Source organism: Rutilus rutilus, assembly GCF_951802725.1.
Source record: "Rutilus rutilus genome assembly, chromosome: 16".
Taxonomy (NCBI): Eukaryota; Metazoa; Chordata; class Actinopteri; order Cypriniformes; family Leuciscidae; genus Rutilus; species Rutilus rutilus.
Genome location: NC_140224.1, coordinates 36,443,691 through 36,465,609, shown reverse-complemented (window position 1 = coordinate 36,465,609; position 21,919 = coordinate 36,443,691). Strand labels below are relative to the sequence as shown.

Sequence of the window (21,919 nt, the reverse complement as noted above, 5' to 3'; positions counted from 1 at the left end):
TCAAGTCACCTTTATTTATACAGCGCTTTTTACAGTACAGAGTGTTTCAAAGCAGCTTTACAGAGATAACAGGAAAATAATGCAACAAAGAAGAAAATAGCATCATAGTCCAGCTTAAGTGATGGTTCATTTTTGTTGTAAAAACTTTATTAATTTAATTAATTTATTTATATATATAGGCACTCTGGAGAAAAGTGTGATGTCATCGTCCGGCTCAGTTCAGTTCTTGTATAATGGTGTCAATGCAGGCAGATCAATAATATTGATGAATATTAAATGAAATGTCTCCAACTAAGCAAGCCAAAAGCCAAAGGGCGACATTTTGCCTTGTTAAAAATGTGTCAATGTCATGTGACTAGTTTGAAAGGTCACATGACCAGATCAGTTTGCTTCCTGCTTGCACATCTAGAAGATGATGTCCTCCTTAGACAAGAAGTATGTAAAACACTTTTTAATTAACAGACAGAACTATCATATTTTGTACAAATATTCTTTAAAGGGTCTACTACTGATATATTTTGAGAATTACACTCCTACATATATATTTTGTTCGTAAGACGTGTCATTTGTTAATGGTCACAATTGTGACAGGTGGTATAACACGTGTAATGTTGCTGTTTGAGCTTGAAAAAGGTGTGTGTGTTTAAGAGAGAGAGCTTTGATGTGGATGTCGCTGCTTTGAACACAGTTTCAAACAGTTTTTTGCTTGTTTTGTTATTTTTTCATTTATTCAGATGAGCTTATTCATGAAAAATTCACAGAGCTGGAGGAAATTGTCAGCTTTGTGTTGGACTGAGCGACTCTCTCGACTGTAAACACTATTGTGGAGCTGGTGTTAATCTGGGTCTGCGGGCGTGCTTGTGATGTTTAATGGTGTGGAAACCACAGTACAATAGAGTTTGGACTAGTTTCGTGTCTTTCACTGCCGTTCGTTTTCACGCTTCAAATCCATGATTTTCTTGTGACTGCGAATCTGCAGTGTGTGGGAGATGACATCATGTTTAAGGTTTGAGGACGAGAGTTCATTAGTTACAGCAAACGGCTGAAAGATTTCTTGTCAACACATTGAAATCAATGACACTCCCTCTCAACACAAAAGAGGACAGACGCTTAATATGAAAACCCACCTCACACACACGCTCTCACACACACACACACACACACACACGCTCTCTCACACACACACACGCGCACACACTAACAGATAAGACAGATAAGATGAAGCTGATAATCACATAACTTGCCTTCAGTCAGAAGGTCGAACAGATACAAGTTAAATATTTAAGTTAAATCATTTTCTAAATACATTAAAATATTATCATAGAATAGAATAATAAAAATTACAAATAACATATGAATATATATTTATTAAATGTACATGTTTATTTAAATATACAGTACATGCATGTACATCACGAGTCGTAGAATGCTTTTAAGTATTAATTTCTAGCAAAGTCTAGTATTGTTATTATTTTTTTTAAGTAATAAAAAGTACAAATATTAAATGGTAACACTTTACAATAAGGTCACATTGGTTAATGCATTAACTAACATAAACATGAGCTTACTGTACCGGTAGTTATTGTTCTTTGTTCGAGTGTTCGCTGTTAGCTCACGTGTATTACAGTAAATTATATTAACAGATCATTTTTTATTTATTTTAATAACGTATTAGTAAGTGTTAGAATAAAATGGAACCTTATTGTTAAATGTTACCTATTAAATGAATTGTGCATATAGTAATAATAATGATTATTATAATTATAATAATTTGCATTTATAATTCAAAATGTTATTTTTTTAATACATTTTAATAAATGAAATATCAAATTATTTTACTTGTTAAATATCTTTGCAGTATTAAGGTTTGCAAAGATCATTTTGAAGTGGTAATATTGTAATGATCAGCCCACATTTACTTGAAAGATTTGGGCTGTCAGTGAAAACTGAATAGTCTATTCTTGGGCGATGGTTTAGACGTCTATCAATTAGATATCAAAGAAATGAAATGAGTGAAGAAATGAAACCAAACACCTTGTAATCACTGTTGACTTTGCTTACATGATGGAATATCAAACATCTCGCTTAGTTATTTGGGCAAAAACGACATGTAACCAAATTCAAGTTTATTTTGGCTAGTGTGTTACTCATAGCCGGACTATATCGGGTCTATAGTTAATCTAGACGGTGAAATGACGTGATTGTGATTGTGTTTGTGTGTCCTCCAGTGTTCGGTGAGCTGTGGTGAAGGGATCCAGCAGAGACAGGTGATCTGTAGACCGTCCGACAGCAGCGCCGGCCCGTGTGACGCAGAAAAACCCCAGTCTGTGTCCATCTGCAAACTCCCTCCCTGCGCAGGTGAAGCAGTGTGAAGCATTGTGAACCAGTGTGAAGCAGTGTGAGCCAGTGTGAACCAGTGTGAGCCAGTGTGAACCAGTGTGAAGCAGTGTGAAGCAGTGTGAACCAAAAGAGACCTGAGATCATATGAGATGCTCATGAGAATCAGCAGCTCCAGACTGAACCTCCTGAAATTGTGTTCAGCTTGGATTCTCTGTCTGAAAAACAGTCTGATTTCTTAAGAGCTTGACAGCCTTTGATATTCATTTGCCTTTCAGTGAATAGACAAGAGCAGCTGGAGCATCAGCTGAACTCACCTTTGAGCAATAACAATGAATTACCTTCAAAACCAGAGGAAATATTCCTTCAGAGAGACAATACACTGTAAAAAAAATAAAAATAAATGAAATTGCACAAAAATATGATGTTGGCTTGAGAAAGCACAGTGACTTTGAAAATGTGTGTTTTTCCCAGGAGAGCCGTCTTTACCCAGTCCGACTAAAGATTTACTGGAGAACTCTACCACTGAGGAGAAACTGCCGGAAAACACTGTGGACAAACTCTCTAGTAAGTGACCCGTCGTTACAGACACTGACGGGTCATTGATCAGGCCAGTGATCCACTTCTGTGTTTATTCACTGTCGTGGTCAGCCTGTTCGGTCGTTTATTTGGTAAAAAATGCAGTACAAATTTGAAATATTTTTACAATGTAAATCATCTGTTCTCTATGTGAATATACAGTAAAGTGTAATTTATTCCTGTGATCAAAGCTGAATGTTCAGCATCATTACTCCAGTCTTCAGTGTCACATGATCCTTCAGAAATCATTCTAATATGATGATTTGATGCTCAAGAAACATTTATGATTATTATCAATGTTGAAAACAGTTGTGCTGCTTCATATTTGTGTGGAAACTGATACATTTTATTTTTCAGGATTTTTTTATTTGAATAGAAAGTTAAAAAAAAAAACGCTTTTGAAATATAATTTTCTTTTTCTTTTTTTAAAATAACTTTTGATTAATTTAATGATGATTAAAAGTATTACCGGTAATTTATTTCTCCAAAAAAATAAAATAAATTCACACACCATTTTTTGCACTGTACAAGCAATACTTAAATCAGTAATTCATTTTATTTCTTAGAAAAAGCACAAATAAATACAATATAACAAAGATGCTAATTAAATCAACTGTGCTTCTCGGGTTTAACAGTAGTTTACAGGTACAGAAATTTAATAAAGTAAGCAAATGTAAAATAACACTGCATATTCCTCACTGTATAAATTAAACATCCTTATTAATTAATCCTTATTAAAGTAACAAAAGTTATTCAGCCAAGAGCAATGAGTGATTGTTCTTTGTCTTTTGTTGTTTGATAATCATTAAAAACCACAGGAATATTAGCAGGAATATTAGCAGGGATATTAGGCTGCTGTCACTTAATGGGCCCTATTTTAACGATCTGAAACGCAAGTATCAAGCTCGAAACGCAAGTAACTTTGTGGGCGGGTCTCGGGCGCTGTTGCTATTATACCGGCGGGATAAATGACTCTTGCACCCGACGCAAATCTAAAATGTGTTGGTCTGAAGTAGCTTCATTCTTCATAGGTGTGGTTTGGGCGTAACGTGAAATAAACCAATCAGAGCGTCATCTCACATTCCCTTTAAGAGCAGGCGCGCTTGTTCCATGGCGGATTGCTATTATAACGGCGGATTCGCCAGACGCACGCCAGGAGCGGTTCACAGCCGAGGAGACCGACGTTCTCGTCAGGGCCGTAAAACACAGAGAAGTGACATTGGGGATGGAGAAACACACACAAATTAGCTTCGGTTAAACAGGCGTATGATAATTTGGGTAAATGTGTAAGCTAGATTTATGCCTATTTTTTCACATCTTCAAGGACACCACAATGATTTCCCTCGTGTGGAATATTTTTCCTTGTAATAATGTATGGTTATCAAAAAATGAGAACTTCTGCTTCTATGAGAGAATCAAAGTGTGTGTGTGTTGTGCACACGCTACATTATGGCCAAGCATGCGCCCTTAAAATAGCATATGAATAACATGCGCAACACGCCACTGACTTTAGACGAGGTTTCTCCTGGTCTGTGGCGGAATTGTTTTCTGAAACTGCAAAATAGCACCAGGGAACGTTTGCGCCGGAACACGCCTCCTCTTTTCGCTGAACCGCCCCCGGGAGCATGGACACCACAATGATTTCCCTCGTGTGGTAATATTTTTCCTTGTAATAATGTATGATTTGCAAAAATGAAAACTGCTGCGTCTGTGAGTAGATGAGAGAAGCAAAGTGTGTGTGCGTTGTGCACACGTTACATTATGGCCAAGCATGCGCCCTTAAAATAGTATATGAATAACATGCGCAACGGTGGAGGAATTGTTTTCTGAAACTGCAAAATAGCACCAGGGAACGTTTGCGCCGGAACACGCCTCCTCTTTTCGCTGAACCGCCCCCGGGAGCGCAAGTTCATTCCCTAATTTACCGACGTGCGTCTGTGGAGGGAAAAGTCCGCTGTGCGTCGGGTGCAAAATAGGAATGACACATGCGTCGCTGTACAAAGTCAATTGCGCTAGATTCAACATAGGGCCCTAAGAGTGAATGCACTGATCTAATATGCTGATACTGACGCACATGCGTTTACTCTCAACTGTTTACATTCACTTAAGACATAACCGACTATGTTTGCTAGGATACTCATGATTTTTTGACAATTTTGTGTGAATTTGTTCGCTCAAGTGCAAGAAGTCTTGATGAGAGCTCAGTTTAGTATTCCCACATGAATAAAAAAAAAAATCTCCCGTTCACATCTTCTTGCGCTTGAATAGAAATTGGCAAGGCTTAAAATTTTGTGACGATGCAGCGCTGGTCCGTCAACTGTCCCGAGTGTGTTCACGTTTGTTCACGTTCATGCATTGTTAGGATTCATAAATATAATACCGACCAACTGGCGAGTGACACTGTTTCACACACTCTTAATTAGTTAATTTTAGGCCCTGTTCACATTGTATGATTCTATTGTATTTTTATTATTAGTTAATTGATTGATTGATTAAAGTATTTATGGTTCATGTCCAAAAACGTTTGTCTTTCCACTTTGTCTCCCGCAGACGAGCCGTGTCTGGGTGATAAGTCGATCTTCTGTCAGATGGAGGTTCTGGCTCGGTACTGCTCCATCCCGGGTTATCAGAAGCTGTGCTGCGAGTCCTGTAACAGGAAGATGGGTTTCTTCAGCACCGTTTCTCCAGATCTGCATCCTCCGTTCTCTTGGCTTCCGGATTTCACCTTCCCGCCTCTGCTCCAGCCGAGTCCCGAAACGCCTCCGCTCGTCCACACCACTAAAGCCAGCCCGAAAGCGGACTCCAGCACTTCTGTCCCGCTCCAGGTCCGACCGGAGTCCGTCACCTCTCCTCTACCTCCAGCGCCGAGCGTTCCCGTCACGCGACCCAGCCGGGAACCGGTCGGACTCCAGAACCGGAACGCCACTTTAGACTCGACCCGGAGGAAAAGGAACTCGCCGGTCACATGATCGTCAGTGAATCAGAAACTCAGTTATTGGTTACCTCAGAACGAACCGACATCAACCACAAATCCGCTGCTCTTCCCACAATCCTCTGCTTTACACGTGGAAACGGAAGGAAACGATGAAAGGTGCTGTTATTTAAACCGTCAATGACTTCCAGATGAATCCGTGTTGTTTTGTGTCCTCAGAACTACTAGAATCCGGTCTTTATTAGTGTGTGTGTGGCTCCAGTACGCCACGTAGATCATAGCAGTGTTACTCTGAGTCTAGCTACGTACGTTTGCTTTGTAACTCTGACGTAGTTTTGTGATTGATTTATACAGCATTTATTAGTCATTGTTAATGTTAGTTAATTAAAGTGCATTTGCTCATTGTTTGCTCACAGTGCATTCATTAGCTAATGTTAAGATTAATAAGTGCTGTAAAAGCATGGTTCATTGTTAGTTCATGTTAACTCATGTTGCACACTGTTTAATATGCTATTTTTGAGTCTATAGTATATACTGAGCGTATGCTGTATGCTAACAACAGGGTTGTTATTGTTAACTAGAACTATTAAAACCCGTTTTGAGTAATTAAAAAAATAAAATAAAATATAAATATAAGATTTTTAATTTTTAACTTAAAACTGCTGTCTTGCTAACTACCTAAAACAAGTTTAAGTTGAAATACTAAAATCACTACAACTGAAATAAAAATGAATTTGAGCTATATAGAAATGCTTTATTGAAAAAAAGTCATAAAAATGGCAAAAGCACTTGACAAAATGACTAAAATTGACATTCTAATTCTTATAATCTTATACTATATTAGTATACATAATACTAAAACAACTCTAGCTATTATTCTAATCTGTGCATTTCATTTATACTTTAATGCATTCTACTGAAGTGTTACAAAGCAAGTGTATTCGTCGTTCTAGACGTCTCTGGTGCTCCTGTCTGATGTTAACAAACTCACCTGTGAAACAACACCAGCCACCTCTGATGCATGACCTGCCGTTCGTCCGTGTTTGTTTGAGCTAGCTTTGAAAGCGTTGTGATGTTTTCTGGTGGTTTTGTATATATTGTACATAGTTGCAGGTTTGAGGACGGATGCGAGAGCGTCCAGAGCTCGTGACAGCGTCTCTCTCATGTGGTTTCACCTAATTTCTGTATTGTATAGTACTTGTATATACGTGAATGAGAGCTTTAAGTGTTAATATTTATTAAATTTTTAAGTTGTAGGATGATGAAATACATGAAAATATACACATTGAGAAGAAAACTGGAGTTTTGATTTTGTCTGGTTATAGACTTGATTTTGTTCCATATTCAGATTTTTCACAACATCTGATTCACTATGGTAAGTCTATTATAAGTGTTGATATTTTAGACCTGTCAGGATTTCTGTGTGTGTGTGTGTGTGAGACCATTGGAATGAGGACAAAGAGAGTAAAGTGAGGACATGTTGGCCGGTCCTCACTTTCTGAGAGCCCTTTAAAGGCCAGTTTGAGGGTCAAGACTTGGTTTTAGGGATAAGGTTATAATGAGGTTAAGGGTCGGTTTAGGGTCAGGGGTCGGGTTAGGCACTTAGTTGTGATGGGTAAGGTTAGGGTAAGCGGCTAGAGATTGCATTGTGTCAATGAATGTCCTCATAAAGATAGATGTACAAGAGTGTGTGTGTGTGTGTATGGAGCTGCTAAATCTCGGGAGAATCACCTGTTTTAAACAAACGAACGGAAGAGAGTCTTCTGGAGAAAGAGAACGAGACAGAGCTCGTAATAAAACAAGAATTAACATAGGTTTGGCTTTTCAGAGATGACGAGAACTGAGGGATTAGAAATGTTGTAAAAGCGACGCAGAGATGAATGTGTTTTATTACACAACAGGAGAGTAAGGAGTTTTATTGAACAGATAAGTAGCTCTCTAACAGAGTTCACTGTAAAGCATTATCTATTGTGAAGAATCATATTCATCCGCAGAGACTAAGCACTGCCGCAACAACTTATCCGTGTGCAGTTTGAGGGCCAGAAAAATACACACGGAAGGAATATCAGGTTTGCAGTGTATTAATGTGACTTAAAACAAACTTCAGTGCTGATATCTGAGATTTATATTTAATTTCCCTTCAGCAAACAATATGACTAAAGTAAAACATTTGCATCAAACATTTTTAAATGCTTATTAACCGAGAATTTGTCAGATTTGTACCTATTATCAAAACAAAAATTCATGAACTCATGATGTATTTTTTAAAATGGAGCATACCAGCAAATTCATGTTTAATGCAACAGCTGATCTGAACCCGTTTTGATTAATTATGACAGCTGGAGGGGAGAAGTTAAAAAGTCAGATCGCATATGGATGCGAGGAAACAAATCAATCTCCACCCGTCCCAAGCAGAAACTGAAGATGTTGCATAGCTGTGTGTACAGCAAGTGGAATATAGAATTGTTTTTGGGGTTTTTTTTGCATTGATTTTAAATTTGTAAGCGCATCATAACGTAAGCCAGCAGAGCTCAGAGACCAGCTCCAGAATTTAGTTAATAATTTACAACACGCATTCATTATTGACAATAGAGAACTTTTTCTGCTTAGCCCTGGCGAACATGCCGTTTTAAAAACATTTGTACATTTTAAACTTTCATGCGATTTGAGTTAGTCGCGCATATTTATTTGAGAATGCAAATGTAAAAAAAAAAAAAAAAAAAAAAAATTAAATAGTGCACCTAAAAATGCTGCATATTTGACTTGTGAACAAGCGCGAAGATTTTATATTTTTTTCATTTGTGTGACAAGAGGGAAAATTACAACAAATCTAGCTTTTCTGCAAAAACTATTGCTTTCAGTTGCACTAAAAATAAAGTGCTAAAATCCTCGAGTGTTGATAAGTTTAGACATCATTATATTGTGGATCTGAGGCATGTCTAAGGTCTTTTCAGTGTATTGAATGGAGTCATTGTCCTCTACTGATGTTCTTGAGTCATTCTCCTGCTCTCTAAAAGCTATTCTGCTGATTCTCAGAAACTATTAAAGATAAATGTTCACTCCTGAGACCTCACGCTACCTCTTCCAACATGCCATTAGTCCCTTTGAAGTGTCAAAATCCACAGTGAATTCACACAGGGTATGTCAAACTGTCAGACCCTGTGAGTGCTGACTGATAACAAGTCATCTGGAAGGTGAAGGTTACAGGAATAGTTCACCTAAAACGAGTCAGTCATTATTCACCCTCAAAACAGCCCATTTCCTCCACTATGATTTTGTGAAGCATAACAAGAGACACAACGGTAGTGTGGCACTGTGAAAAATATTTTTATTTCCATTGCATATGGTCAAATCAATTTCACAAGTAGCCGATTTTCATCTTCGATAACTTCCATGAGTTTGGTGGTACTGTTCGTCTGCTGTACAGTCGTGATCTGAGGTGTATGTTGCATGTCTGTCTTCCTATATTGTCAGTGTTGAAGCCTGACAGAAGCTTCAGCGTCTCTCTCATCTCCTGTGTTCTGGGTTTTGTGCGGTCAGGTGGAGACGCAGGTGTTTAGTGAAGTCCGCTTGTGCTCGAGGAAGAGCCTTGTTCACTATCGACTGTGGCAGCCAACCCTGAAAATACAAGCACACATTCAACACATCTGATACACTTCAACACAATACTGAAGACTGTTGGCAATAAAACCCGATTAGCATCAACGCGCGCAAAGGTGGAACAGAAGATGCATTATTTATGACTTTAATGCTGCTCAAATCTGTGTAAAGCCTGACTAAGTTATGTCTAAAAAAGTACATGTTATAATTGCTGTGTAAATGCATTTATGCCATCTTTGAGCAGCATTGAACAGTCTTTGTAAAGACACCTAAATGCCATTTCAGAAGCGCTTCTGTGTCACTTTGCAGTGTAAATTTGCCACAATTGTATGTAAATAGCCTATAAAGTATAGGGCTGCAATATTACGGGAAAAAATCATTATTGTCGATTTTGTCATGATTATTAATGTTGAATAAAATACATAAAAACGTTTTTGTGTGTGAGGAAATGGCATGTCATACAGACAAAACAAGCTAAGAATCGTTTATAAATTATGGCTATTTTAGTAGCATGAAAAACAAAACGGTTATTCAAGATTCGGAAAAAATAATTTGCAGAAAGTGAGCAAAGAAAGTTATAATTAGTGCAAAATGAATCTCTTACATCGTATCTGCGCTTTATTCTCTTTGACGAGAGAACTTGAAACAGTGCAGATTCAAAGGTTTTTAGAGGTGAGTAATCTAAAGGCCTCTGATTGGCCACTGCATTCATAAACTCAACAGAAACGTATGTGATTGGTTATAATGCGTAATGCTGAAAAACAAATCCGACGCAACGTTGACAGATCTAAATGCGATGCAGAAACAGATTTAGGTTTTTTCGTTTTGTTTTGCACTCTTATCTGATCTTTTTGTTCACTTTAGTGGCGTTTTTTGCCCCAAGCCTCCGTTAATTTCCCAGCCTGTAATTCACACACGTGTTTTGTACCTTGACATCCATGTTGAGCAGCCAGATGAAGTGAGTCCGGTCTGGATGATCCTGAAGCGGCTGTAGGATGATGCAGGTGGGTCCGTCTTCAGCCCTAAACAACAAACACTCACAGAATGACTGAGAGAAAACACTTTCACATTGTGTCCGGTTATAGTGACTCCAAATGAGAATTTACATAAAAGGAATTGTTGTAATCTCTCGTCGACCCAAACCCATATTGAACAAACATAACATCATCTGAAGTCGCATAAGGGCTTTGTGCGACAAACAGACCCACATTTGTCTATGAAAACAAAACCATTGCTTTTTCATGCACTGGTCAATTTTGAGATTTTGCTTTAATAATGTCTTCTTTTGGACAGAAAATATCCAAAATGTTAAAACGTTTATTTTATTACACTATCTGTTTGAATCTGCACTTTCAGCAGCTTTAAATACAACAGACTTTTTATATTCTGAAGGTTTTTTCCGAGGGGTTAGTTCATACATCATTTGGCTGATATTATACAGTAGTCAACATTTGAAGTGGATCAAAAAAGTTCATCAAAGTTGACCTAAGACAAGAACGGGTATTGTTCAAAATTCATGTGTAACTTTGATGAAAGGTTTTGATCCACTTCAAATGTTGACTAGTGTATATCATATTTTATTCCAAAAAAATTGTTTTGGACTGTTGACTGTATTTTATGATTAAAGAGATTTAAATCTTAAAGTCTAATATTTCAACAAAATGAAAAACAGCTTTTTCCAATGTTCAGATGTGTGTTTTGGAAATCTATGCAAATGTGAGCAAATATGCAAATATTCAATAAAGCCTCATTTGCATACTCAAACATAACATTTCCAAAAACTTGAAAAATAAAACAATTGTCTTAATGTACTGTGATAAATCAACTGGGAAAATTAGGTGATATCTATTAGTTAAAATTCACCGGTACACCACACCTTGCCTTAAAAAAAAAGTTGGAAAAAAAATGTTACAAAAACGTTATAGCGTTGAAATCGGTTTGTTGGGAAACAAAAGCTCAGACATTTTGTCTAAAATGTGATTTGCATTTTACAGAAGAACATGTTATTGGAACGACACAGACAGCAACATACAGTAATGTCGGATCAGATCCGGCCCACATCCGGAATGTGTGCAATCCACGTGTACCAGATGTGGGCCGGATCTGGGCCGACACTATGTTGCTGTCTGGGGAGGGTGAGGAAATGAACTACTTTAAATTTATAATCACTTTTTGGCAAAGGCATAATTGAATGAACCCTTTCTGATGTGCACTGCATTTACCTGACAAACCCCGGCTGAGGCGGCAGGGACTCGAACTGCGTCGCGGCTCCGCCCAAATACACACGTGACTCGCTCTTCGACGAATGTCTGACGCTCAGGAAGTCCCGCTGGCCAATCAGGTTTCCCGCTGTTTCTGCCGACACCTCGTGTGTGACCATGGTGTTCCTCCCCACATGCTTCAGAACCTGCGAAGTAAATGTGCTTGTTTAATGGTGCGTTTAAGTCCTTCTGGGAAGTTCGTATTTACAAGTTGCAAAGTCTTATGGTGCGTCTTATTTACGAGTTGAATGCACATGAACTATGTTGTAAATACGAGTGGGAAGCTCAGGATTTTCTTTAAACCCCGATCTTTACGAGTTGTGGGCGTGTCAGTGAGAAACATGGTGGAATACCACAATACTTAAAGCTGCAGTCCGTAGTTTCTCCTCTTTGTCGCCATCTCTGTTCGAAATCTGCAATTGCAGTTATTCGTGGAATGATCAGCTTTACGTGGGTTGTGTCTCGGCACGGCACAGCGCGGATGAATCTGATGTTTAGAGGAGAAGGTGCGTCTGTCAGTCGCCGCCGGTGTGGATCCTGGCATTCGCAATCACACATTATACTTTTGGGAAGTTTGACCAACATAAGAATTTACACCGGAAAATGTGAAACTCTGAACAAGTAACATCCACTTTTGTTCTGAGCAACTAAGAGAAAAAAGCATTGCAGTAAATCACGCTGATTAAATCTATCGATCGCTCATCATATCACGGCAAACCGTGCAAATTATACTTAGTTCTCAGATTGTTAATGTTAACATCATCAGCATTGCGTGACATTTAATGCCCTTCCGATATTATCCTTGTTTCCGCATGAGCCGGTGTCAGTCTCTTTAGTTCTGTAGCCGCTCTGAAGTCCGAAGTCTTTCGTGTTTTACAGCGGGAGAATCTCCAGCTGATCGTCGTTTGAACCTTTCTGGATCCGCCATCAAATTGCTCAGTGTAATGATATCCAGTGCTGTGAGAAAAGGCTATAAATCTCTTGGGATAATTTTTAACCCAAAAAAGTTACGGACTGCAGCTTTAAAGGTATTTAGTAGATGATATTGCTGGACTTCTCTATTTACAGCGAAGTAAGCTAACTGGCTGCACAGAATATGATGGCATTATACTATAACTATATAATATGTAACCAGAACGTTTTGCCAACGTGGCTTCATAAATTAATTAAAAACACAAAAAAGCAAAGTACACCTGATGCACATTTCTTCGTTCTTTTTTAGAGTTTAAAACCTTGCTGTATTTTTGTGTAATTAATTAAGAGAAAGTAAACACGACTTCCCACCTCGTAAATACGAACTTCCCTGGAGGACTTGAACGCACCATTAATTACGACTAGTCACTTTAGCCGGAGCAAGATGTCGATATAGCTTTTCTACAATATGCTTCTACAAAATGATGAATATTTTGCCGGCCATATTTTCTCACTGACATGCCACATATTTAAAGAGGTGGTATAATGCCCTTTTCACAAGATGTAAAATAAGTCTCTGATGTCCCCAGAGTGTGTGTGTGAAGTTTTAGCTCAAAATACCCCACAGATATTTTTATATAACATGTTAAAGTTGTCACTTTTTGAGGGTGAGCAAAAACGCACCGTTTTGTGTCTGTTCCTTTAAATGCAAATGATGCTGCTCTCAGCACAGGGGGCGGAGCTACAAGAGCTTGCACTCACACACACATGCACTGAAAATGTCAATGTTTATGTGCAAACTCGTCAGACAATGATGGAGAGACTCAAGAAGAAGTGACAACATGTAGACAATATTTCTGAATGGTTAGTTGATGAATTTATGTAGCTGATGTGTAGTTATCTTCTAATCATTGATTAGCATATTCTGTCATGATAATCTATAAATCGTGTTCCGGGGGTGGGGTTTATGTAAATTTTAGGGTTGGTGATGTCACTGACCCGGGAGGAAGCTCGTGTAGTCTCTACCAGCCGTTTGTTGTAGTCCTTAAAAAGCGATTTCTTTAAAAGCAAATATCTCCCTTTGCTCTGAACTTTGAGCATCGTAACTTTGCAGATGTAGTTTATGCTCAAACAGCAACATTACACACTAACTAAAGCTAGAAAAGAGAAATCATAATCAACCACCCCTTTAAAGAAAGTTCTGAGTTTCCCACACTTACGACTTAGTAACCCTGCAGTCAAGCGCATGCATGTGGGAAGGCGTTCATTGTTAGGACTTTTTTGCACATTGAAGTTGTCTTACTCGGATTCGTCTGATGTTGGGGTTCCACTCGTGCATCTCCTCCACTCGGGCGAACAAGATGTCGTGAAGTTCCTCTGGAGACGCGTCCAGTTCGGCCTCCAGTCGGAAAACCTTCCGGTTTCCCATGAGAACTTTGCTATAGATCACATCTCCGTTCTTCTACAGGGAAAAGACGTTCATCGTTCACTGTGAGAACGTGTTCTGGTGAACTGCACACCAGGAAAATGCTTACATTCAAAGACAATCACCTCGGCCATCTCAGGTTTCCATCCGTCCTTGGACTCCACGATCTCTAGAGCTTCATTCAGGGCTTCTTCTCCTCGTCTCAGATAAAACACATCCTCATCGGCCAATGCAGTCGTCCTCTGCTCTGCTGGGTCTGTCTCTGATGACATTCAGTAAGAAAAGAAATTATGCAAAAGGAAGAACGCATGTTTCAGATTCTGAGAGTCATCGGATGCAAGTAAATGAGTGACAGTCAGATTGTCTTGAAGATGAAACTTACTAAACATGTAGTTCTTATTCTTTCAGCAAATTGTTTTCTTGTTTGCAGCATAAATAAATTAGATTTAAGTAAAAACTACAGTTCAAATGTTTGGGATAAGTATGATTTTTGTTTTGAAAGTAACATACTTTTATTCAGCAAGGATGCATTAAAAGTGACAGGAAAGACATTTATAATGTTACAAAAGAACAAAAAAAAATTGTTATTCATCAAAGAATCCTAAAAAACGAATTGTGTCACATTTCCACAAAAATATTGTTCAAAACTGACTATTAATAATATTACAAACGATAAGTGCTATTCTTTTGAACTTTATTTATCAAAAAATCCTGAATAAAAAAAATAAAAATATATATATTAAGCACAACTGTTTTCAACATTGATAATTGTCATAAATGTTTCTTCACCTGCAAATAATCACACTATACTGATTTCTGAAGATCATGTGACACTGAAGACTGGAGTAATGATGCTGAACATTCAGCTTTGATCACAGGAATAAATTACAGCTTACAATATATTATTATATGTAAAACAGCTATTATAAATTGTAAAAATATTTCACAATTTTACTGTATTTCTGACCAAATAAAAATGCAGCCTTGGTGCAGCAGAAGAGACTTGATTTAACAGTATTTTGTTTTGAGAATCATCATTCATTGTACTCGTCATCTTTAGACATCTGCTAGAATACAGTAAGGTAAATGAATGCACTCACTCTCCTCCTCCTGGTGTCGAGTCCATCTCGACGGGCTCCATGCGGGACGGCTCACGTGTCCCCGGCTCTGCAAGCGAACGGAGATCTCCTGCCCGAACGCTGCGAGAGCTGCACGCTGCAGACCTGCGGGACACAAACACACACGCAATGCATTTACATTCATGCATTTGGCAGACGCTTTTATCCAAAGCGACTTACATTGCATTTCAAGATACACATTTACATTCTTATCAGTTCTTGCTTTCCCTGGGAATCGAACATGACCTTGACGTTGCAAGCGCCGACGCTTTGAGCTACAGGAAAGGGTTTCACTTTATTTTGATGGTCTCTTGTACACATTCTGTTGACTATAAGTAACGTTGCACCTACATGTCTACTATCTCTCATTAGAGTGTTAGTAGAGTATAAATACACTGGTAGGGTTAGGGTTAGAATAAGCTGACATGTAGTTGCAAAGTTACTTATAGTCAGTATAATGTCTGTTGGGGAGCATCACAATAAAGAGTTAGCAGATATTAAACAGACACTTTACTAATACTGTACTAATACTGTACTGACAGTTGGTTGACATGTAGTTGCAAAGTTGCTTATAGTTAGTAGAATGCTCAAAAAGGAGCATCAAAATAAAGTGTTACCCAGGAAAGTGTTACTGAACAATAAAACACAGCACAGAGAAACTCATGCACATGTTGAGGTCCAGTACCTGCCATGCTTCGTACATGTGGATAAGAGATCCCACAGCAGAGCTTCAGGACGGCCCGCTGCATGTTCACTCGCTCCTGCTGAGATGGCGGAGAGGAGGAGGACGACACACAGCTTTATAGAGCCGGTGAAGGACACGGCACAAGATAACGGCTACAGTTACAAGATAGGATTCGGTTCAGTCAAGGCCACATTCGAGATGAAGAAGAATTCAGGTTTTCACTGTTAGAAGTGGAACCTCCTATAGCTGACAGGGACAGTTCAGTCAGAAATCACAAATCTGTCACGGTCATCTCTTTACAGGTCTTCTGAAGTGGATAGCTATCTGGTAAAGTTCAGATAGAAATTGAAATTAGTTAGTTGGTTGGTTGGTTGGTTGGTTGGTAACACTTTACAATATTTGAGTTTGTTGGTTGGTTAGTTGGTTAGTTGGTTGGTTAGTTGGTTAGCTGTTTGGTAACACTTTACAATATTTGAGTTTGTTGGTTGGTAATACTTTACAATATTTGAGTTTGTTGGTTGGTTAGTTGGTTGGTTAGTTGGTTAGCTGTTTGGTAACACTTTACAATATTTGAGTTTGTTGGTTGGTTAGTTGGTTGGTTAGTTGGTTAGCTGTTTGGTAACACTTTACAATAAGTTAGTTGGTTGGTTGGTAATACTTTACAATATTTGAGTTTGTTAGTTAATAACCCTTTTACAATGTTTTAGTTAGTTAGTAACACTTTACAATAAGGTTTCATTTGTTACCATTAATTGGTTGTTTGTTTGGTAACACTTTACAATATTTGAGTTTGTTGGCTGGTTAGTTGGTTAGCTGTTTGGTAACACTTTACAATAAGTTAGTTGGTTGGTTGATAATACTTTACAATATTGGTGTTAGTTAGTTAGTTAATAACCCTTTTACAATATTTTAGTTAGTTAGTAACACTTTACAATAAGGTTTCATTTGTTACCATTAATTAGTTGTTTGTTTGGTAACACTTTACAATATTTGTGTTAGTTAGTTAGTAAGTTAGTTAGTAACTCTTTTACAATATTTTAGTTAATTAGTTAGTTAGTAACCCTTTTACAATATTTTAGTTAGTTAGTTATCATGAACTAACAATGATCAATACTACAGCATTTATTAATCTTAATGTATAGTTTCAGCATTTACTAGCACAAAAAAGACAACAACACAATTTTGTCACATATCTTTCCAAGTATTTTAAAGTCAGTAAATTGTGTTTAGTCAGTCAGTGATTTAGTAGTTTGTAACCCTTTACAATAAGGTCTCATTTGTTACCATATATTAGACATTAGTTAGCATTAACTAATAATGATCAATTCTTCTACAGCATTTATTAATCTTAGTTGATGCATATTTTCAGCATTTACTAATACATTTTTTTTAAGAGCAAAATCACAATTCTGTCACATTCATGTCTTACCAAGTCTTTTTGAAGTCAGCTAAATGTATTCCCTTAGTTAGTTAGACAGTCAGTCGTTTGGAAACACTTTACAATAAGGTTTAATTTCTTACCATCAGTTGATGACATTGGTTAACATAAACTAACAATAAAAAATACTTCTAAAGCATTTATTAATCTTGGTCAGTCAAAAGTTGTATATGTAAACATCAGTTAATGCACTATGAACTAAAATGAACAAACACCTTTTAATCAGCATTAACGAAGGTTAATAAATGTGAAACACATATTGCTACTTCATGTTAGTCAGTGCATTAAATAATGACAACAAATGAGTCTTTGCTGTAAAGTGTTAGCATATGTTTTCATTTTTGATTCTCCAAAACACCATCGGAAGATTATTTATACATATTTACAAATCTTTTTTTCTCGCCAAGGTGTTTAAAGCTTTAATATTCCCCAGTATCTAGAAATGAGAGATCAGCAGAACGACCCTAACACTGACCTTAACCTCTGTTAAACCCTGAGAGAAACCTTCACCCCGAATAACATCCACATGCATGCCAGCAGCAGAAGCACATCCAGCACGACACACACACTCACCTCATGTTGAACATGCAGGATTTCTTTAATCTGTTGCATTGAGACACATCCTGCAACTGATGCACCGAAACACTGCGACTGAAGCGATTACCTCAGCCTGGGGTGTCAAATTAAAGTCTTTTCTCATTTTCATGCCTGAAATCATCAATTAGGCAAAAAAACATTATGCACATGAGGTCTATTACAGAAGAGAAATGACTTTTTTTGTTGAATGACTACATATATTTTAATTTATATTTTCCTGATGCCGTTCAGTCTGTCCTGAGGGTATTTTTAATGGGTTTGACTTAATATTTCAAAATATTAATGATTTGACTGCACTGACACTGCCGGATGACAATAAAGCTGAATTGCGCTGAATCGCTGTCTTCTGTAGAACTGCTTCTGGCTGAATTGAATTAGTTTCATAATTGAAGTTTGCAACATCGACACTACAGTGTTGTCGAACTGAACTGAATCAGCATTGAACTGACTTGAGCTGATGTCACTTGAATAACTGACGAACTTTTATATACTGTTATATATTTATATATACTGTTATTATAGGAGTTATTTTCCTGTTTATTACACGAAGCTGCTATTGTAACTCTCTGTATTGAAGCACTGTAGAAATAAATGACGCTTTCACAGTTTTAATGTCGACGTGAATTATACATGTAATTGTGAGTGATTTATGTGACGACAATCTCGCACACTACTGCTAAAATCATCATTACATTTTTTTATCTATTTACCAAAAACAGTATAAGCAGTGAGTTATTATTCGTTCTGAAAACAGCATTTCATCCAAACGCACTTCTGAACGACTCTTTCCTGCTCGATGTCATCTAGATCAGATGAGCCATTGAATGATGCTAATCAATAGTCAGAAAGCTGTTCAGAGTAGCGAACACACACAGGTCACTTTCACTATTCAGTCGATTTCTTTTGGATAAGTTCATCTAGAGAAGTTCATCTGTCTGAGGCTGATGAAACTCCCTCTCTCACAGTCTCTCGTGTGAGAAAAGCCATTACATTTCATCCAGCATGCAGTGAGTTTGAGAAATGTGGCATTAAACACTTATTAGACCAGCGAAATTCACCAAACAAATACTTTGTAGGACTTACTTTGCAGTATGAATAGATTATGCAGTTTCTGTTTACGTCATGCACTCAAAAAAAGGGCCTAAAATACATTTAAGATATTTTTATTGCATGTCAAATTTTCATGCATTTGGATTACACAGTTTTAACAAACTAATACACTTTATGTGATGCATATTTGTCTGTCATACATAAAAGAAACAGACCATGTTCATACTTTTAAACTGATTTTTTTTTTAAATGAACAGATTTGCTGATTCTAAGCCATTTGAAAGAATGATTATTTAAATAGAATCAAATAAATGCAAATAGTTAATGTCATGATTTTTTGAGTGCAGAAATCTGATCTGATTTCATTAATGCATTATTGACAGGTATGCATCACATTAGTTTATGTCTAAACTGCATAATCCAAATAGAATTACATTTTATTTGCTATTCAAACACTTTTTATCTTGATTAAGCCCTAAATATTTAAGTAAAGTATAAGAGAAAATAAAATCATGTCATGAAATAAAGCTACTAACTGACCATGATGATCATGAATCAGTCAGTAAATGTTTTTGCAAGAATTTATCAACCGAATGCAGCATTTTACGTCAAATTACTGACTAAACGTCACATTAATTAGAACTCTGAACTCTAAAATCTGAACGCATCCCATTGCCTTCTGAACCTTTCACAACACTTCTGCTTTTATAATGCATGCTTTTACCCTTCTGAGCTTCTCAGCAAGAGTTTCTGGATCTTTCCGCTGCACATTTGCACGTTTAGTGAGTGTGACGTCATTAAGAGCTCTAACTCGTCTGATTCATCTGAGATGTGCCAGTTCCACCTGCTAATGCATGGCAAGAAAAACAGCTTTCTCTTACATTCTCTCTGAAGCAAACTACATTAATGAGTCGAAGCGCTGCATTAGAGTCCCTGCGTTTGTCCTCACCTACACACTAATGAGAGAGTGTTTACACACACTGTGTAAACCCTTCACACACTGCAGGTATATCTGACAAGCTCTTGCTGAAATGAGCAGACCAAAGACTGAAGTTCATTAGTTTCTATTCAGGAACTGATTAAAGGGCTCATATATTTCTGCAGTACTTTTGTCACTTTTCCCACATTGTTCGTTACTTTGTGTGTGTGTGCGTCTAACTAAATCTAACCCTACAATTAAACAGGCTATTTTTATTCATGCATGAACTGAAGGTTAAATTAAAAAATGTTCTGCTCCATCCTTTAATAGTGAAGTTGCATCATACAGTATGATGACAGACTCATAAATCAATCAGCACTGAAATGCATCACTCAAACTGTTAGTTTTACTTGGCTGTTCAGCGATATTGCATCTATTATTATTATTATTTTGAGTTTTCAATCACCCAATAGACGTCAATGGCGTGTAAACGCCTCGTTTAGGCTCATTTTGAACTGCAGAAGTGGTTCTGACCAGGGGTTAAATTGGGATTTATTATGTGGGGGGGCTCTCCATAGGGGGGTCTGGGGGTATGCTCCCCGGGAATTTTTTTTGAAAAAATAAGCCATTAAATGGCATTTTCTGGAGAGTTTTGTGTAAAGAAATGGAGAAATTGAGTCTTACATGATATGTGAAAAACTGCAAGGTTAAGAGCATACTTTGCATTGTTGTAGTATCAACAGGTATTAGGACATTTAGCATTTACATACTGTTAATCAGCAGTGGTGGAATGTAACGAAGTACAAATACTTCGTTACTTTACTTAAGTACATTTTTCACATATCTGTCTTTACTTAAGTAGAATCAATAGTGCATAGGCTACTTTTGACTTTTACTTCGTTACATTTTGCAGCAATTATTATACTTTCTACTACAACAAATTGTTCTGTTTAAAAGAAGACATTTCAAGCTTTCTATATTTCTCAGGTCTGTGAGGCAAGTAGGCTACCTTATAGGCCTACGCTGAGTTTCGGTTAATTTATGAGACGCGCTCCAGTTCACGCGCCAGCGCCTCCGTGTCGTGATTATCTTTTGTCTGCTATATTTAAGTTGCAATTGGTTGATGAAACATTGATTAAAATTAAGATACAATTAATTCAAAATGAAATTCATTTTAAAGAAAGGCTTTGTGCTTTCTGTTTGAGGTTTCAGTGAAAGTTTTAAACAGTCTTTTAGTGTCGCTTTCAGAGCGCTCACGGCCGTAACATTGTTTTTTCCTCATAAATGCGAACATGAAAAATAAAATAAAATGAATATGTTATGTTCTGTGGAGAGTATCCGGTGGGTATTACTTTTGGTTAGCGCAGTGTAATTCACAGAATTACCAAAAAAATATGTTGCCACCTAAAAGTTAAATATTTTTTTGTGTCACGTCCACGGCATGTGTAGCCTATTTCCCTCATATTAAATCTAAAACACATGTGTAGACTGATATTTTCTAATGTCTGGACTCCTTTATTAAGGGATATATAAACAGTTTCAGTATATTGGTATTAAATGCATTTTCTGAGAATTCATATTTCAAGTTTTTACTGCAAATGTCACGTCCATAACGCTGCAATTGACATCACTTGATAACACATTGTATTACCTTGTTATGATATAGTGACCCATACAATGTGCCAAACATATTTTCCTTACCTTGGCATTCAAGGCCAGGGCACTTTATGTACAACCAACGTTGTGCTGAACTTGACAAAATTGATCTGCTGCTGCAGTGGCGGCCAGCAGCTCGTGAGTTTTTTTTTTTCTTCTTTTTTCAAGGCAGTAACGTTAGAAGGTTCTGGAACTTTTGCGCACTTCCACATCCCGCACAACTACGGATCTCCCAGGAACATTCATTATATATTGCTGCGTACATTTATCCGTGTCGGAGTTTTGAGTAGTAGCCTACCTAGATGCGCATGGCATGCGCGAGCAGTGCGCGATCATGGTCGACTGACAACGAGATTAAACAGCTGAACAAGAATACAGCCGTGTTCCGATTGTTCTCATCTCAGTTCCG

The 21,919-nt window shown here is 37.5% G+C and overlaps 2 protein-coding genes across 3 annotated transcripts in view; one reads left to right on the top strand and one right to left on the bottom strand.

Moving 5' to 3' along the window:
* Positions 1–6,456, top strand: part of adamts14 (ADAM metallopeptidase with thrombospondin type 1 motif, 14) — a 78,771-nt gene extending 72,315 nt beyond the window's left edge. For both annotated transcript variants that reach the window (XM_084434643.1, XM_084434642.1), the window contains exons 20-22: positions 2,229–2,358; positions 2,812–2,904; positions 5,467–6,456. In XM_084434643.1, coding sequence (XP_084290769.1) covers positions 2,229–2,358; positions 2,812–2,904; positions 5,467–5,885 — 642 coding nt within the window. In that variant the 3' untranslated portion in view covers positions 5,886–6,456. The remainder of the gene's footprint in view (positions 1–2,228; positions 2,359–2,811; positions 2,905–5,466) is intronic.
* A 2,348-nt stretch (positions 6,457–8,804) lies between these two features.
* On the bottom strand, positions 8,805–15,915 carry star2 (steroidogenic acute regulatory protein 2). The gene is made up of 7 exons (XM_084434641.1): positions 15,851–15,915; positions 15,148–15,270; positions 14,173–14,309; positions 13,925–14,083; positions 11,671–11,855; positions 10,377–10,470; positions 8,805–9,466 (listed from the first exon to the last, which is right to left on the bottom strand). The coding sequence occupies exons 1-7, from the start codon at positions 15,912–15,914 to the stop codon at positions 9,356–9,358; spliced, it is 873 nt and encodes a 290-aa protein (XP_084290767.1). The 5' UTR covers position 15,915; the 3' UTR covers positions 8,805–9,355.
* Positions 15,916–21,919: the final 6,004 nt, after the last annotated feature.

Coding starts and splice junctions, on each gene's coding strand:
- star2 (XM_084434641.1), bottom strand. CDS start 15,914: ATGCAGCGGGCCGTCCTGAAGCTCTGCTGTGGGATCTCTTATCCACAT. Junction 14,084..14,172: donor GGAAACCTGAGATGGCCGAG/GTGATTGTCTTT, acceptor TTTTCCCTGTAG/AAGAACGGAGATGTGATCTA. Junction 11,856..13,924: donor CCAACATCAGACGAATCCGA/GTAAGACAACTT, acceptor TTTACTTCGCAG/GTTCTGAAGCATGTGGGGAG.